The sequence below is a fragment of the Trichomycterus rosablanca genome, chromosome 27 (genome assembly GCF_030014385.1).
Source record: "Trichomycterus rosablanca isolate fTriRos1 chromosome 27, fTriRos1.hap1, whole genome shotgun sequence".
In the NCBI taxonomy this organism is placed as follows: domain Eukaryota; kingdom Metazoa; phylum Chordata; class Actinopteri; order Siluriformes; family Trichomycteridae; genus Trichomycterus; species Trichomycterus rosablanca.
This window is the reverse complement of record NC_086014.1, coordinates 5,960,914-5,980,518: the sequence shown is the minus strand read 5'-3', so window position 1 is coordinate 5,980,518 and position 19,605 is coordinate 5,960,914. Positions and strand designations below refer to the sequence as shown.

The following is a 19,605-nucleotide window of genomic DNA, read 5'->3' as shown; positions in this document are numbered from 1 at the left end:
CGTCTACAAAGCCAGAGTCTTGTAGTGCATGCAGAACGAGGTCTGGGATCGTCTCGGTGAAATAACCATGAACTGAGGTCACCCAGGTGGCGCCAGCGCCGAGATTCTGAACTCCTCGGTTCGAAACTCGGGGCTGCCGCTGGTCGGCTGGGCGCCATCTAGCGGGCATAATTGGCAGTTTCTGCTAGGGCGGGATGACCGGACTGTGTAAGGACCCTGATTGGCAGATAGAGAGGCGCCTGTGCAGAGTGCATGGGTGAAAAAGGGTTCCGCTAAGGGCTGCACGCGGGTCGGAAGAGGCGTGAGCGGCAATATACTCACCTCGACTGCAGTCGTGCATCCCCCAGCAGCGGAAGACAGACTGACTACGCTAAAATTGGGAGAAAACATGCAGAAGGTGGACTGATCACTCTTAATTATCCCTGGATGCGAAGAAGTAAGTGAAAGTGTGAAGAACTGCTGACGCACCGGTCGGCTCTCTTATGTGTAATTCTACCTGTGGCACTGAACCCACTGCGTCCCTGATCAAGAGATCGAGATAAATCAGGTCCTGATGGGATGGCTGATGGGAAATGTAGTCTGGAATGACAGGACAGATATTTCATTTCGAATGAATTCATTATGATGATCAAACGTAATATAATTGCCGAGAAGTCATACACACACACACACACACACACACACACTTCTGCTTTACTATTACTACAGCAACCCTGTGTACATGCAAACCGCTTCACACCAGCGGTTGCCAGGGTGGAACCGTAAACACACACACACACACACACACACACACACAGTGTCCCATTTTAATTGCCTTCACAGACTTACACTATTAACACATAGCCTGCAGGGTGAAGGTTGACAGGATTATTCAGAGTACACAGCTCCCGCGGTGTGTGTGTGTGTGTGTGTGTGTGTGTGTGTGTTCCGTTCGTCTGTCTGAGTCCATCGTCTCTTAATTAGTTAGCCTGTCTCCGTGTTGTTATTTTGGAAGAACAATGAGAGGAAGTGTGCAGCTGCGACTTACGATCGTATCTCATCAAGCTTTACGAAGTGAGCATGAGCAATAGAACGGGTATCAGGTAGGGCTGGGCGATTTTCACGATTAATTCGGTTAACTCGCATGAACGTTTTCACCCGATGTTAGAAATGTGACAATCGCGATTGTTTACATACTTTAAATTGTAATTAAAATACCAACATGTCACGAAGCAGAAACTGACCAGACGCTCGCGGGATATAAATCAAGGAAAGTTTAATATTAAAAGGGCAAGTGGAAAGTGGAAAGAGTCCAAAACCAGAGGACAGACTAAAACAGTAAACGGAAGACAACAAGGATTAAACACGGTAACGGTTAGATTCAGATCTAAGGAGCGCAAACACGATCGACACACTAACAAGAGTTCAAATAAGAGTCACCGAATCAAACACCGCCGAACTGAATCACAACTCCGGAGCCGATGAGCGCGATCGGGATTGGCTGACCGGGGACACGTGCTAGTCACGCGAGAGTCCGTGGGAGCATGGGAATTGTAGTCCATATCGTTAGAAGCAGAACTTGCCCCCTCCATCCACCCCCCAATCACAAGAGGACAAAATCAAAGCTGAGCTGAGTGATTACTTGATGCCACCCCCCCCCCCCCCAACAGTGTAGATACTGATACAGACTCACTCAGTGGTGGAAACAGCACAGTACAGGCTCGTGTTCCTTTTAAGAAACATGTAAAGAACTTTTTGTAGTTCTTTTCCTAATGTAAGGAGGTTCTGCTGGATATAGCTAATTCAGATTTCTATTTCTGTTTTAATTATTGTTAATTATTGTGATATCGTTACTGTTATAAAGTTTGATTCCCTTAAAAGGATAATTATAGGTGGTGGTGGTGTTACTATTTTTGCACTTGCACAGTCTTTTAAATTACAATGCAAAAAAAAAGAAATTTGAGTCTTATTTCAATTGCATTATACAAGAACAAAAAAATCGTAATCGAGAATCGGTTATAATTTTCAAATAATCGAGATTTTTTTTTTTTTTGCAAAATCGCCCAGCCCTAGTATCAGGATATTTACCGTGTTTTTAATATTTAACATTTTATAACGTGCTGTATGTTGTCAGTCCCACAAAGTAGCGAAGTGTCATGGAGTCAGATCATAAAACAGGAACGGGAGTCAGGGTTATAAACAGGTTGCGAAACAAAGGTGGCGCATGAGTCACGAGCACTCTCCTGTCAACACTGTATGATTGTGTATATATATTTATACGCTGATCAGCCATAACATCATTTTATCAGCTCCACTTAACATATAGAAGCACTTTGTAGTTCTACAATGACTGACTGTAGTCTATCTATTTCTCTGCATGCTTTTTTAGCCCCCTTTCATGCTGTTCTTTAATGGTCAGGACCCTCACAGGACCACCACAGAGCAGGTATTATTTAGGTGGTGGATCATTCTCAGCACTGCAGTGACACTGACATGGTGGTGGTGTGTTAGTGCGTGTTGTGCTGGTATGAGTGGATCAGACACAGCCGTGTCCACTCACTGTCCACTCTATTAGACACTTCTACCTAGTCGGTCCACCTTGTAGATGTAAAGTCAGAGACGATCGCTCATCTATTGATGCTATTTAAGTCGGTCCCACCGGTCAATGGGTGTGTTCGAAAACCTAGTGAGCTGCCTTGCTGTCTTACTGCCTACACAGGCAGCTGCCTCAGTAGAGAGGATTCTAGTAAGTCAATGACTTACAAGTCAGGCTACATCGACAGCGATTCCATCGGGTTTCACATTTATCATTTAGCATCTTGTCATTCAAACCAATGGGATGGGGTGGCACAGCGCGCTGGCATGTCAACTAACATCTCCCTTCGTGTACCGAAAACGGTTAAATTCGCTGACAAGCCCGGATTTGCAAATAAAAACACTTGTGCAAGTTTATAGTTAAAAATCAATAATAATTTATTTACGTTTGAAAATAACTCAGTTAGTTTCTCCGCCCCGTCAGCCATGTTTTTATTATTTTTCTGTGAGAGAAGAGCTGCCGCACTGAATGCTGGGATTGCCTTGATCACTAAGGACGCTTCCGATGCTCACTCGTTCTTGAGTCAAGATAACATTGAAATGTTAAGATGCCTCAGTAGTGAGGATATTAAGGCATCTAGGATTTCGAACAGCCTCCTTCTCAGGAGCGCGCACAGGATGACGTCAAATGCCGTCTATGTAGAGAGCTCACTAGCTTTTCGAACACACCCAATTTGTCTTCCACTGCTGAGGGATCCCTGATTTTTTGCAGTCGAGGAGGGTATACTGCTCCTCACGCCTCCTCCGACCCGCACGCAGCCCTTAGTGGAACCCTTTTTCACCCATGCACTCTGCACAGGCGCCTCTCTATCCGCTAATCAGGGTCCTCACACGGCGTTTGAAGACCCCGCCCACATAGTCCGGTCGTCCCTCCCTGCAGGCACTGCCAATTGCGCCCGCTAGATGTCGCCCAGCTGACCGGTGGCGATGCCGGGTTTCGAACCGAGGAGTTCAGGATCTTGGTCATGAGACATACTTCAAGGTCCTGTGAGACGGTCTAAGACAGGGGTGTCAAACTCATTTTCACCGAGGGCCACATCAGCATTATGGTGGCCCTCAAAGGGCCGATTGTAACGTATCCTGCTGTGATTGCAGCCACATTGCTGTTTTTCTTGGAGGCTGAATTCTGCATTTATATTGTCCTACTTGACCACAGACACAGCCTCATAACACAAGAGACGCACCGGTTTCTCTTCCTGAAGCACAAACTTGTTTTCATTTTCATTAAATTTCCTCCTTCTGCTTAATTTTCTTACTTATCTTCTTGTACATTTTAGGATTATGTGTAAATATGTGTAACATCATCTACTGGCAGGATGTGTCACTTTGCAGGTCACAAAATCAGCCTGCATTTGTGATTGAAAGATGCAGTTTATTTAGGATTTTAAAGTGTATTTTTAAGACAATCATTCTGCCCTCACTAATAGTTTATCCCCCTTTCTCAGCTAGACAGACAGACAGACAGACAGACAGACAGCTCTCTTCAGAATACAGTCGGTTTATTTGCTTCCCAGCTGTGTGATACACTGTGTGCATCAAAATGAAGTAAAAATACAAACAATAAAAACAATAAAGAACCTAATACAGTAAAAGCACACAGCTGTAGTCAAGTGTTACATCTGGTACAATATGAGATTTAACCAAACGTAAAATAACGAGTTAAAATTGTGTGTAAAGATACTAATTGCTATAGTAACGGTAACGATTATATTTAATTACGGTAAATTTGTAACTAAAAAGCTGTGATATACTCACTAAACATTTACTAACAACTGAGAATATAAACGCCACTACTTACAGACCATGCTTGGGTATTATATTGCAATATAATTATCTGTATTTATTTATTATTGTTTACATTACTGACTACGCTACCCCGCGTTCTTTTGCCGTAAAAGTCACATGGCTTCTTAGCGAAGGTTAAAGTTAGTTGCCATGACTACGATGTCACGTTGTCTCTTAAAGGCGCAGGAGCGCATTAAATTATAACCGCGTCTCTGTAACGACTCGAACCATCACAACAATCATACAGTCGTTTAAGCTCTCGCGGGCCGGATCAAATGACGCGGCGGGCCGGATCTGGCCCGCGGGCCGTGAGTTTGACACCCCTGGTCTAAGAGGTCGTTCTATTTTAATACAATTTGCACTGTCGCCTCACAGCAAGAAGGTCCTGGGTTCGATCCCCAGGTGGAGTGCTTGCGTTCCTTTCTGTGTGGAGTTTGAGTGTACTCCCCGTGTCTGTGTGGGTTTCCTCCGGGACCTCCGGTTTCCAGCGGTTTCACAGTCCAAAGACGTGCAAGTGAGGTAAACTGGAGATACTAAATTGTCCATGACTGTGTTTGATAATAAACTTGTAAACTGATGAATCATGTGCAACTACCTGTTCTGTCATGAATGTAACAAAAGTGTCTAAAAAAATGACGTTAAAGTCCAAATAAATAAATAAATAATACCATTTGTTTTTAAACTAGGATGTCCAACAACAGTGCTCATGGTCAGTTGTCCAGAGTGTTTCACATTTTTATGTGACGCTACAAGCATGACGGTTATGCATTAAATAAAAATGGCAAAATTTGCATTCCTAGTTCTGATTCAACACTTACTGTATTGAAAAAAACACCAAGTGTCGGGTGTGTCATACAGTCTGAGTAAAACTAATGACCACAGAATTACAAATAAAGTCATTAATGATGGACCTGCTGTTTGGGTGAAGAACTGTGTGTATATATTTGAATCATGATGAACTGAAAAGTGAGTCATAACGGTAACATGGTGCAACCACCCGCCGCACTCGACAGGGAGAGGAAAGAGAAGCACTCGTCTGTGATCACGCTGTGTGTGTGTGTGTGTGTGTGTGTGTGTGCGGCACATACACTTTTACATGACGGCATCCTTAACATACAGCACATAACTGCTTAAAGGTCAAATAGTGCCAGACACTGATATCAATCCATTCTGAGTATCTGAGTGTGTATTTATCTACACAGCTACATTCACTTCACCTGTGATTTTACCCTTTTTATTTCTTAATAAAACACTTCATTTATTTCAACTGTTAGATGTAACCTAAACTCAAAAGTCACAGATCAGCCAGAACTTGTTTACTCGCGTTTTACAGATTTAGTACATAATGTTCCAGCACTGCATCACAGCTATTCACAGACTTGTTCCCTCTTATATATATACAGTATATATATATATATAAACAAGATCTGGTTGTGAGCATGCATGAGTGGAATTGTTGTTTTTAGTAGTGGGTAGAGCTTCAAGCTATCAATCAGAAGATTGTCGGTTCGAATCCAGACTCTTGAGCAAGGCCCTTAACCCTGTCTGTGCCAGACGATGGCTGACCCTGCGCTCTGACCCCAGCTTCCAAACAAGCTGGTATACGCGAAGAAAGAATTTCGGTGTACTGCACACCTGTAGGGCGGCACGGTGGCTCGGTGGGTTGCACCCCTTTCTGTGCGGAGTTTGCATGTTCTCCCCGTGTCTGCGGGGGTTTCCTCCAGGAGCTCCGGTTTCCTCCAACAGTCCAAAAACATGCAGTCAGGTTAATTGGGGATACTGAATTGCCCTATAGGTGAATGGGGGTGTGTGTGTGGGTGTGTGTGTGTGTGTGTGTATGTGTATATGTGTCTGCCCTGCAATGGACTGTTGCTCCGTCCAGGGTGTTACTGTGTGCCTTGCGCCCATTGAAAAGCTGGGGTAGGCTCCAGCAACCCGCAACCCTAATTGGATAAGCGGTTAAGAAAGTGAGTGAGTGTACACCTGTATATGTGTGCAGTGGTACCCTGTAACTCGACGCACCCTAAACAACTCTTTAAAACTTGACGCCCTTTGTTGAGAAATTTGTACCCTTAAACTCAACGTTTCACTTTAACTCAACGCGTTCAACGCGTTTCAAATTAACAATGAACATCAGTTCAAAGAAAAGTACAGTGGTACCTTAAAACTCAACGTCTAATGGTTCTGGAGTTTTAAAGGCGTTGAGTTTCAAGGTATTTCAAGTTTAAGGTTGCAAATACCACCATAAAGTGCGCTGAACTTTGCAGCAGTTTGCAAGTGTTTGGGGAAGGCCATTCTGTTCCAGGATGAGTGTACCCGTGTGCACAAAGCACTCTATGAAGACAAGGGACTGCAGTGATCCTAGTAAGACTTCAATCCTTCCCACCACCATGAAGCCAAGATTTGTCAGATTACATCCATTCTAATTCGTTTATGTAAATATCAATCTTTTTTTTCTAAAGTTACAAAAGCGTCTATGTAAAATAATACTATGATGTACAGCTTATTTACACCTCACAGTGCTACACTCTTAGCTAGAAAGATCCAGTCTTAAAACAAGAGCTTTTCTTGGCAGCCGACTTTCAAAGCCTACAGGATACAAGAGTGTACCTGACACTGCTGACCTAGTTTCCTGCACCGACATGTGTGTGTGTGTGTGTGTGTGTGTGTTAGGAAATAGGAGACGGTGTTGGGTAAAAAAGGTGTGTCCACTGCAGCTGTGCTGTATGCTAACAGGAAAAATCCATTAAATGACACGTGTGGAATTCAGTTCTGAACCAGAGTGACGGGAAACTGTCGGCGCGTTTACACTAAAACCATTTCATTCCTTTCTCACATAAATCAAAATGATTACACATTCAAAACTGAACAACCTACAGACCGGGATTAGTAAACGGTGCAGTAAACACCAACCCACCTGGAAACATTGAATACATCAATATATACAACAAATAAGGTCGTATTTTCTAGTTCAGTGAGGTTTTGGGTATTGCATGCTAATCTTTACCAGCTTATTATAACTTAAGTATATAAGTTATTAAGTATCTAAATATATAAGTAATTAAGTATTATAGTTCATAAATATCTAAGTATATAAGTTATTAGATATCTAAGTATTAAGTAATTAACTATCTAAGTAATTATGTACTTAAGTTAATAAATATCTAAGTATTTAAGTTATTAAGTATTTAAATATTTAAGTTAATAAGTATCTAAGTATATTAGTTAAGTATTTAAGTTAATAAGTAGCTCAGTATATAAGTTATTAGATATCTAAGTATAAGTTAAGTATTTAAATACATAAGTTATTAAGTATATAAGTTATAAGATATCTAAGTATTTAAGTAATTAAGTATTTAAGTTAATAAATATCTGAGTATATAAGTTATTGGATATCTAAGTATATAAGTTATTAAATAATTAAGTATTTAAGTATCTAAGTTATGAAGTATTTAAGTAATTAAGTATCTAAGTTTTAAAGTTATTAAGTATATGTATATAAGTTAATAAGTATCCAAGTATTCAAGTAATTAAGTATTTAAGTTACTAAGTACCTTAGTATATAAGTTATTAAGTATCTAAATATTTAAGTAATTAAGTATCTAAGTCTTTAAATAAATGAGTACCTAAGTAATTAAGTTTTTAAGTTAATAAGTATGAAAGTATTTAAGTAATTAAGTATTTAAGTTAATAAGTATCTAAGTATACAAGGTATTACGTATTTAAGTAATAAAGTATTTAAGTTAGTATCTAAGTATTTAAGTATTTAATAATCTAAGTATATATGTTAAGTATTTAAGTATCTAAGGATTTAAGCAATTAAATAAATAAGTAACTAAGTATTTAAGTTAATAAGTATCTAAGTATTTAACTAATTAAGTATTTAAGTTAATCAGTAATTAAGTATTTAACTAATCAAGTATTTAAGTTAATAAGTAATTAAGTATTTAACTAATTAAGTATTTAAGTTAAAAAGTATGTAAGTATTTAAGTAACTAAGTATTTAATTTATTAAGTATCTACATATTTAAATAATTAAGTATTTAAGTTAATAAGTATTTAAAAATTAAGTTTTCAAGTTATTAAGTATCTACATATTTAAATAATTACGTATATAAGTTAATAAGTATATAAGTTATTAAGTATTTAAATAATTACGTATATAAGTTAATAAGTATATAAGTTATTAAGTATTTAAATAATTACGTATATAAGTTAATAAGTATATGTTATTAAGTATTTAAATAATTACATATATAAGTTAATAAGTATATAAGTTATTAAGTATTTAAATAATTACGTATATAAGTTAATAAGTATATAAGTAATTAAGTATTTAAGTAATTAAGTATTCTGGACAAAATTAGCATGGAATACCCAAAACCTCCCTGAGCTAGAAAAAACGACCTTATTTATTAGGAAAACCCAACACAGTGCTGCAGACCGGCCGAGTTTTTTGCCATTGCCGGAGGGACAGTGAGTAACATGTTTGCTTTGTTAAACCTTATTTCATAAACAAATCAGGATCAAACCGAGCCACTGAGTTTATTTTAACTTCAAAGTGCTAATCTTACTATTAAATCAACCTAGCGTACATTTCCTGCTAACCACGTTAAAAAGCCCCGGGGACAGTATTCACACCGAACGCTTTAAAGGTCCAAAATGCATTTAAATTACCAGGTAAAACTGCATAAACATCTAAACCTATATCATACACATTTAAAGTTGTTTAAAGTACAAAGGCGCAGGAAGCAGTTTGGAATTCGGAATACTTCTGCACTGTGGCTAAAAGAACCTCGTCTGTTTAGTCTCTCAGTGCAGGACCAGACTTGTCTCTAATACGTCTGGACAGCCTTGTGAAAGATTCTGGTCTACAGGTGGGTGGTACTGAGGTTTTATTGGTGCAGGAACAGACTAAAGCTGATCACACCTCGTGCAGGTAGAGTTTAAAGTAACGTCGGCGTTTGAAGCAGGTTCCGTCCCAAATTGCATGAGTGAAGAGTACAATTACACCAACACTTCTCATGGTGCACTGAGGATGCAGCCAAAAAAGTCGTAGCCATTCGTCAGTAATCGAGCTTAAATTTCAGCTGTGCTACCAACCTAACCGAGCATCCAACAGGCACAATTGGCTGTGCCTGAGGGAGAACCGGTCGACATCAATTCTCCTCATTACCGCTACAGAAATGCGCTCGGCTGTCTTAAAGTGATACCATGACAGAAAGGACTCACCGATGAAGAAGCTCTTGACCTTCAGGTAGCCGACGCTGAGCCTCAGGACGGACAGTTTGTCCAGCCGGGTACGGACGTCCTCCGAGAAGGGCAGCAGATTGGTCAGTTTATCCAGCTCCATGTTCAGCCGATCCCTGTGCCTCTTCGAAGGGTTTGACTTGGCACCGTCGGGGGGTGGAGGCTTCGGTCTAAAGAAAGAGAATCAAATAGAGTTAGATGCTATATGCTATATAAACAAAAACAGGCTCCTAAACACACAACGTTTTCTGTTTAGAATTTTACACTATATGGTGAAAAGTATTTGGACACCTGACCATGACCTTGTTGGGCATTACAAAACAAAGGATATTAAAATAGAGTGACCTCTATGTGTTCTGTTTGGCTAGAACAACAGCCACTCTTCTATAAATATATACATACATATATATATTTCTATATATAAATATATATATATTAGGGCTGTCGTTAATCGCGTTAATTAACGCGATTAACGCGTTAAAATTTTAATCGCGATTAAAATTTTTTATCAAGATTCACATTTTTAATCTAACTATTTTTATTTGGCTGTTTGTGCCACATACATGTGTGTCTCTGTGGTAATTAACTGTATTTCAGATGAATTAGGATGTAAAGCGCATGAACTGTCCGATGATAAACTACTTTTAGCGGTTTTCACTTTTTTTACGTGTTGATGAAAAGATGAATGAAACCACGCAAGCGTAACGAGTATTTCCATTGGCTGCTAGAGTTGTCCATCAAAACCGTGTAGCTCCGCCTCCTCCCCTCCCCCTCCGGTTAAAAATAAAAATCTGTGTGATGTTTCATCTCTACAGTTTATTCAGGTTATTCTATCACATGGTTATAAACATGATTTATATTTGTGATGTTTGTAGTTTTCTAAAAACACATTCGTATCTGATATTTGGGCAGTGATAGCTCAGTGGTTAATGTACTGGACTAGTAAACAGAAGGTTGCCGGTTCAAGCCCCGACACCACCAAGTTGCCACTGTTGGGTCCCTGAGCAAGGCCCTTAACCCTCAATTGCTCATCGTGTAAGTCGCTTTGGATAAAAGCGTCTGCTAAATGCTGAAAATGTAAATGTAAATGTAAATTTTTATATGGACTAAGCGTTTACATGGACTGTTTTAATTAACACTTTTTTTATATAACTAGTCAATTACTTATAGATAATGTCTGCTAACTTGACTGTTTCAGGTATTTATAGATGTTTAAATGGTAATTTAGAACAGTATTTCCCAGTATTCTTTCTGCACAAACACAGTATTAAAGGGTTTTCTTAATAGATCTATGAAATAATCATATCTGATGCTTTATCTATGAAATAATCATTTTGATGCTTTATTGATGCCTTATATTAGATCAAAACATTATGGTTGGTGCACCTGTTTTCAGTGTCAGGGTCATGAACAGGAAAAGATCCTCACTTTTGTCAGATAATGTGCTTTCTACAATGAATTTAGATTGAATAATTCTATCATATTTTATGAATGTTTTATTGGTAAACACGTTCTTGCAATAACAATGTGCATAACTGTTCAAATTTTGCTTAATTATTAGTTTGCGATTAATTAAGATGAATACATACAGTATATATATACAGGGGTTGGACAAAATAACTGAAACACCTGGTTTTAGACCACAATAATTTATTAGTATGGTGTAGGGCCTCCTTTTGCGGCCAATACAGCGTCAATTCGTCTTGGAAATGACATATACAAGTCCTGCACAGTGGTCAGAGGGATTTTAAGCCATTCTTCTTGCAGGATAGTGGCCAGGTCACTACGTGATGCTGGTGGAGGAAAACGTTTTCTGACTCGCTTCTCCAAAACACCCCAAAGTGGCTCAATAATATTTAGATCTGGTGACTGTGCAGGCCATGGGAGATGTTCAACTTCACTTTCATGTTCATCAAACCAATCTTTCACCAGTCTTGCTGTGTGTATTGGTGCATTGTCATCCTGATACACGGCACCGCCATTGGATGCACATGGTCCTCCAGAATGGTTCGGTAGTCCTTGGCAGTGACGCTCCCATCTAGCACAAGTATTGGGCCAAGGGAATGCCATGATATGGCAGCCCAAACCATCACTGATCCACCCCCATGCTTCACTCTGGGCATGCAACAGTCTGGGTGGTACGCTTCTTTGGGGCTTCTCCACACCGTAACTCTCCCGGATGTGGGGAAAACAGTAAAGGTGGACTCATCAGAGAACAATACATGTTTCACATTGTCCACAGCCCAAGATTTGCGCTCCTTGCACCATTGAAACCGACGTTTGGCATTGGCACGAGTGACCAAAGGTTTGGCTATAGCAGCCCGGCCGTGTATATTGACCCTGTGGAGCTCCCGACGGACAGTTCTGGTGGAAACAGAGAGTTGAGGTGCACATTTAATTCTGCCGTGATTTGGGCAGCCGTGGTTTTATGTTTTTTGGATACAATCCGGGTTAGCACCCGAACATCCCTTTCAGACAGCTTCCTCTTGCGTCCACAGTTAATCCTGTTGGATGTGGTTTGTCCTTCTTGGTGGTATGCTGGCATTACCCTGGATACCGTGGCTCTTGATACATCACAAAGACTTGCTGTCTTGGTCACAGATGCGCCAGCAAGACGTGCACCAACAATTTGTCCTCTTAATATTTTGAGCAAAACTGTGCTCTTACCCTGCTAATTGAACCTTCACACTCTGCTCTTACTGGTGCAATGTGCAATTAATGAAGATTGGCCACTAGACTGGTCCAATTTAGCCATGAAACCTCCCACACTAAAATGACAGGTGTTTCAGTTATTTTGTCCAACCCCTGTATATACACTATATTGCCAAAAGTATTCGCTCACCTGCCTTCACACGCATATGAACTCGAGTTCATCCTACCTAAAAAACTTGCCACACAGAAGCACTTTGTAGTTCTACAATTACTGACTGTAGTCCATCTGTTTTTCTACATACATTTTAACCTGCTTTCACCCTTTTCTTCAATGGTCAGTACCCCCACAGGACCACCACAGAGCAGGTATTTTTTAGGTGGTGGATGATTCTCAGCACTGCAGTGACACTGACATGGTGGTGGTGTGTTAGTGTGTGTTGTGCTGGTATGAGTGGATCAGACACAGCAGCGCTGCTGGAGTTTTTAAACACCTCACCACCAACCAAAAATATCCAGCCAACAGCGCCCCGTGGGCAGCGTCCTGTGTCCACTGATGAAGGTCTAGAAGATGACCGACTCAAACAGCAGCAATAGATGAGCGATCGTCTCTGACTTTACATCTACAAGCTGGACCAACTAGGTAGGAGTGTCTAACAGAGTGGACAGTGAGTGGACACGGCTGTGTCTGATCCACTCATACCAGCACAACACACACTAAATTAAAAAGTATGTAGAGAAACAGATGGACTACAGTCAGTAATTGTAGAACTACAAAGTGCTTCTATATGGTAAAGTGAGTGTACAAACAAGGAGGTGGTTTTAATGTTATGGCTGCTATGGCCATAATTTGAATAGGTGTCCCAATACTCTATGCACTGTTGCTCCGTCCAGTGTTTCAGACCCATGATGACCAGAACCAGATGACTTGTGACATTTTGACGTTTTAATATTTAGCGTGCAGATCTTTAAATCTGATTAAGAGTCCTCGGTGCAAAAGAATAACAACCCTTCTGTTCAGTCCATAGGAAAAACAGAGCTGGTTCGGATTCCTCCTTCTGCCGAGGCTTTAATTAGGTTCGATTTTTTAGGGGGGGAAACTGTTACGGTGAAAACTTTCAAACATGCGAACAGGCCGAGCGAAATGGAAACGGTCGGATCTTGGCGAGCGCTTCGCGAACGTCATGGCTACGACTGAATCTGGGCTGAGAAAGAGAGAAGGGAGGGGGAACAAAGACGAGAAGACGTCTGAAAACAATTAGGAGCCGGTGGATTTTGTTTTGGTTAAAAAATAAAAAAGATCTAAAAATAAAGACGGGGTGAGGCAGGTCGGGAGACGGAGCCAAGGAATGTGTTCGCTTCTCTGTGGAAACGAGGACGGAATCTTGTGAGAACGTCTCTGGTCCGACCTCGTTTCCTGTTTCCGTAACGTCGGGATCGCCGGCCGAGTTAGCCGGCTCCGAGACTTTTGTGACATGAAGGAAGGAAGGAAGAGAGTTTTTCACATCATTAAATTATTCCCATGATTCATGTGACCACCAAGCTTAAGGAAGCCATTTTGTGAACAAGGTCTAAACTGGATTAGGTTACCCCCCGAGCCCCCACCCAACCTCTCTGCAGTGACTCAGTACCAGTATCGGAATCACAGCTGGTTCAGGTCATCTAAAACTGCTTAAACAGAGCATAAACTGCTTGTGGATGGTTTACTGGTTATAGCTGGTCTCCCAGTCCACTGTAGCCTACTGGGAAGATTACTGGTTCAAATCCAGGCTCTGATCAGCCATAACAGTAAAACCACCTCCTTGTTTCTACTCTCACTTTACCATATAGAAGCACTTTGTAGTTCTACAATTACTGACTGTAGTCCATCTGTTTCTTCTTATTATTTAGTATTATTTAGGTGGTGGATCATTCTCAGCACTGCAGTGACACTGACTTACATGGTGGTGGTGTGTTAGTGTGTGTTTTACTGGTATTGGTGGATAACACCTCACTGTCACTGCTGGACTGAGAATAGTCCACCAACCAAAAGTATCCACCCAACAGCGTCCTGTGCCCACTGATGAAGGTCTCGCAGATGACCGACTCAAACAGGAGCAACAGATGAGCGATCGTCTCTGACTTTACATCTACAAGGTGGACCAACTAGGTAGGAGTGTCTAATAGAGTGGACAGTGAGAGGACACAGCTGTGTCTGATCCAATCATACCAGCACAACACACACTAACACACCACCACCATGTCAGTGTCACTGCAGTGCTGAGAATGATCCACCACCTAAGTAATACCTGCTCTGTGTTGGTCCTGTGGGGGTCCTGACCATTGAAGAACAGGGTGAAAGGAGGCTAACAAAGCATGCAGAGACACAGATGGACTACAGTCAGTAATTGTAGAACTACAAAGTGCTTCTATATGGTATGTTGTTAGTAAAACCCTTAACTCTCAATTTCTTGCACTGCAATTGGCTACAAAAAGGCGTCTCCTAAATAAGATGAAATCAAAAAGCTAAATTTACCTGAAGGCTACATCAAGTTACAGTATTATTAGTCTCACTCATTAGTCAGTGTGTGTGTGTGTGTGTGTGTGTGTGTGTGTGTGTGTGTGAGTCATTCGTTTATCCTCTTGATGTGATTGCGCTACCACGAGGACGCTGATTGCTCATTATGACGGCTATGACTAGCAAGAGCTAAAAGGTTTTTTAATCTTGCTAAACCGAGCCGCCTTGGTGGGAGCCAAAGCAAATCTTTACACGACAAATTTGCCGTCTAGACATCTGCCATAATTTGGTAATCAGGTCCAGCTGTCTAGCTACTTAGCTGGTTTGGGCTTAACAATGAGACAGAGGACCCAAACCTGCGGATATGGCAGACAGGACATCGCACAATGTCCCGGTCCGGAATCAGTACGCGAGAGCGGGTAGTGTGTAGCAAGGGTGGCAAGAAGTACCAGGATGAGCTACTGCATGGGTGGTCATTTTTGGGTATGCAAACTATCCCATAATTCAAATAGGATACAGGATAGTGACTCACGAAAATAAGTCACTGTCCATTTTATCAGCTCCACTTACCATATAGAAGCACTTTGTAGTTCTACAATTACTGACTGTAGTCCATATGTTTCTCTGCATGCTTTGTTAGCCCCCTTTCACCCTGTTCTTCAATGGTCAGGACCCCCACAGAGCAGGTATTATTTAGGTGGTGGATTATTCTCAGCACTGCACTGACACTGACATGGTGGTGGTGTGTTAGTGTGTGTTGTGCTGGTATGAGACACAGCCGTGTCCACTCTATTAGACACTTCTACTTAATTGGTCCACCTTGTAGATGTAAAGTCAGAGACGATCGTTCATCTATTGCTGCTGTTTGAGTCGGTCATCTTCTAGACCCTCATGGTCACAGGACGCTGCCCACGGGGCGCTCTTGGCTGGATATTTTTGGTTGGTGGAGTATTCTCAGTCCAGCAGTGACAGTGAGGTGTTTAAAAACTCCAGCAGCGCTGCTGTGTCTGATCCACTCATAGCAGCACAACCTGTCAACCTAACACACCACCACCATGTCAGTGGTCCTGTGGTGGTCCTGTGGGGGTCCTGACCATTTAAGAACAGCATTAAAGGGGGCTCACAAAGCATGCAGAGAAACAGATGGACTACAGTCAGTAATTGTAGAACTATAAAGTGCTTCTATATGGTAAGTGGAGCTGATAAATATATATATATATTTTTATGTATTTAACTAACAGCAAGCTTAGCCACACTGTTGTTATAGATGCAAAATAGTTCATCATTTTACTTTAGTTTAAAAGTTAGCTTAGCGACACAGGTAAACAACGTTAATTCTTATTAGCCAGACCGGAGAGCTTTTACTGTAAAACAGTTCAACATCAAAAGCTAGCATTAGTAACACTGTGGAACAGTTCAGGCTGGCACGGCGTTCCTTGGCACTTGACGTGCTGATTTTTTTTTATCCGTAATGAAAGCTATTATTGAGGTCTGGGCCAGGACTTTACTGGAACTGCTGTCATCAGAAGTGGAAAAAAAAAACGGCCGTCTCGTTAGAAGAATCTCCGCCGGGCCTCGGGCCGACCCGCCAGACCCTAATTATATTTTCCAGAAGGAAACCATAAAACAAAAGTGACCTCAGGATACGAAGTGGGACAAAGCGGGACGAAACGGGACAAAAAAAATCCTCGGCATTGTTTACCAGTTACAAAAAGCAAGGAGGAGATCGGTTTACATCCCACTGCGGAAGGTGAAGAACACTGGTTATTATTGCTGCTCTTTTGTGGTGCCGGTCGACTGGGTTGAATAATTCATAGATTTAATGAACAGCGGTTGCGTCATGACCAGTGTGAAATTTTAAGTTGGGACAGCATGAAACAGACATTTATTAATAAGCATCCATTCCTGCATTTCAGACCTGCAACACATTCCAAAAAAAGTTGGGACAGTAAATCATTTCCCACTTTGTAATGCTGCCGTTCCTTTTCACCACTTAAAAGACGTTTTGGCTCCGAGGATACCAAGTGATTCAGTGTTTCAGCTTTTATTTTGTCCCATTCTTTGCCAAGGGCACTGACACGACCCCATACCATGACAGACCCTGACTTTTGGACTTGTTCCTGATAACAGTCTGGACGGTCCTTTTCGTCTTTGGTCCAGAGCACACGGTACATGGAATGCTGATTCATCTGACCACAGTACACGTTTCCACTGTGCGATGGTCCATCCTAGATGCCTCCGAGCCCAGAGAACTCGACGCCGCTTCTGGACATGGTTAACATAAGGCTTCTTTTTTGCACACTAGAGTTTTAAGTGGCATTTAAGTGTGCATGTAACTCTAACTGTATTGTAGTGCTTGACAAAGGTTTGCCAAAGTAATCCCTCGCCCATGTGGTTATATCAGCTATTGTTGAGTGGCGGTTCTTGATGCGGCGCCGTCTGAGGGATGGAAGATCACGGGCGTTCAGGTTAAGCTTGCGACTTTGGTCTTTATGCACTGAAATTCCTCCCGATTCCTTGAATGGTTTAATGATATAATGCACCGTAGAGGGAGAAATATGCAAATCCATTCCAATCTGGAGATCCTCTGATCATCTTTGCTCATCAAAGACTCAGCCTTACCTGGATGCTCACCTGTTTGGAATCACATCATTATTAAGTTTTTATGCCTCATTACTAGCCCTAATTTGCCCCCGTCCCAACTTTTTTTGCAACGTGTTGCAGGCCTGAAATGCAAGAATGGATGTTTATTAACAAATGAAATGAAGCTGAGCAGATAAAACATGAAATATCTTGGGTTAAATGTAAGTAAATGTAAGGAACACTGCATAAGTAAGGTGGACGGGATGCAGTTCGTGTTCACACACAGAACCCCGAGCCCTGTTTACAGGCAACCGGAGATCAGCACTCGGGAGCCGCACCCTGGCTCAAAAAACCACTTCTAGACATGCCAGAATTGACCAGACTAGACCGAACCGAGTCCAAATAGAGTGTGAAACGCCCTGACGCATGAAATTCTGATGAACCGTGTGGTGCAACAGAGCTAACGGGTATTAAAGCAGATATGGAAGGATTTATATAAACAATGGCGCTACAGTGTGCGGCAGACACGACTCAACGAGCCCTTTGTTTTCAGACAGGTTTCATTATCACTCGCACAGACACGCTTCACCTGCTGGAAGACGGCACACACTTTCTATTCGCGCCGATCACCTCGTTCTACTGAACGGATCGTTTTCCTGCTAGAATTTAAAGTGTTTTACTAATCTTGTCCTATCTTACGAGCAGGCTGACCTGTTAGTGGACTCACTACATATTTATCCATAGACCCTTGCTGCTTTCTTTAATATAGTGGGACCTTCCTAATATTGTGTTGGTCCCCCTTGGTTTTGCTACCAAAACAGCCCTGACCCATCGAGGCCTGGACTCCACTAGACTCCTGAACGTGTGCTGTGGTATCCGGCACCAAGATGTTAGCAGCAGATCCTTTAACTCCTGTCCGTTGTGAGGTGGAGCCTCCATGGATCGGACTTGTTTGTCCAGCACGTCCCACAGATCCTCGATTGGATTAAGATCTGAGGAATTTTGGAGGCCGAGTCAACACCTCAAACTCGTTCTTGTGCTCCTCAAGCCATTCCTGAAGCATTTTTCCTTTGTGGCAGGGTGCATGGTCCTGCTGAACGAGGCCACAGTGATAGGGTGTACACGGTCTGCAACAATGCTTGGGTAGCCGGTACGTGTCAAAGTAACGTCCACATGGATGGCAGGACCCAATGTTTGCCATTGTCCAGAGCATCACACTGCCTCCGCCGGCTCGCCTTCTTCCCATAGTGCATCCTGGTGCCATGTGTTCCCCAGGTAAGCGACTCACACGCACCCGGCGTTACATCCACGTGATGTAAAAGAAAACGTGATTCATTGAGACTTCATCGACCCTCGCGCCTCAAGTGCATCGATGAGCCTTGGCTGCCCATCACCCTGTCGCTGGTTTACCACCGTTCCGTCCTTGGACAACTTTTGATAGATACTGACCACTGCAGACCGGGAACACCCCACAAGAGCTGCAGTTTTGGAGATGCTCTGATCTGACCCAGTCGTCTAGCCATCACAATTTGACTCGTGATGGCTTGTATGTACCGGATCAGCGTACCTCAGTCAGTGTTCATTGCTTTGGTAGCTACATGGTGGTTTTCTTTCTCTATATGTCTTCCATCCTCTCTGATAATAAGCCGTAATGATAGATGATGATGATGATGATGAGAAGTCCTGAAGTTCCTGTAATTATATTCCACGGCTGTAAGTAAACATTTTCAGCAGAAAGCATGTATTCAATTATTTATTTATTCTATCAGCTTCATCCTCTCGAGTCACCACGGGTCAAGCAACAGATGGAACTACGTTCACGTTTACGGCATTAAGCGGACGCTTTAATCCAAAGCGACTTACAGTTGTGCTCACTTGCAGCCTGGTAGATGTAAGGCTTAAACCAGCCAGCCAGCCAGACAGTCACTAGTCCAACACCTTAACCGCTGAGTGACCACGTTAAATACCGTACTCAGACTTTACCTGGACACTACCTGGACAGGGTGCCAGTCTATCACAGGGCTCACTCACATTAAGGGTCAATACTGAGTAGCCAGTCCAGACATGGAAAAAATGTGAAACTGTGACAACAAGAAGACTCCAGCTTCTTTAGGGTGTTCCCGGTCTGCAGTAGTCAGTATCTATCAAAAGTGGTCCAAGGAAGGAACAGTGGTAAACCGGCGGCAGGGTTATGGGCGACCAAGGCTCAAAAATGCTTCAGGAATGGTTTGAGGAGCACAACGATGAGTTTGAGGTGTTGACTCGGC

General features: G+C 42.0%; 1 protein-coding gene across 1 annotated transcript in view; it reads right to left on the bottom strand.

The window, feature by feature from the left end:
• Positions 1-19,605, bottom strand: part of ahr2 (aryl hydrocarbon receptor 2) — a 106,474-nt gene that overhangs the window by 67,468 nt on the left and 19,401 nt on the right. The window contains exon 3 of the mRNA XM_062989299.1: positions 9,592-9,779. Coding sequence (XP_062845369.1) covers positions 9,592-9,779 — 188 coding nt within the window. The remainder of the gene's footprint in view (positions 1-9,591; positions 9,780-19,605) is intronic.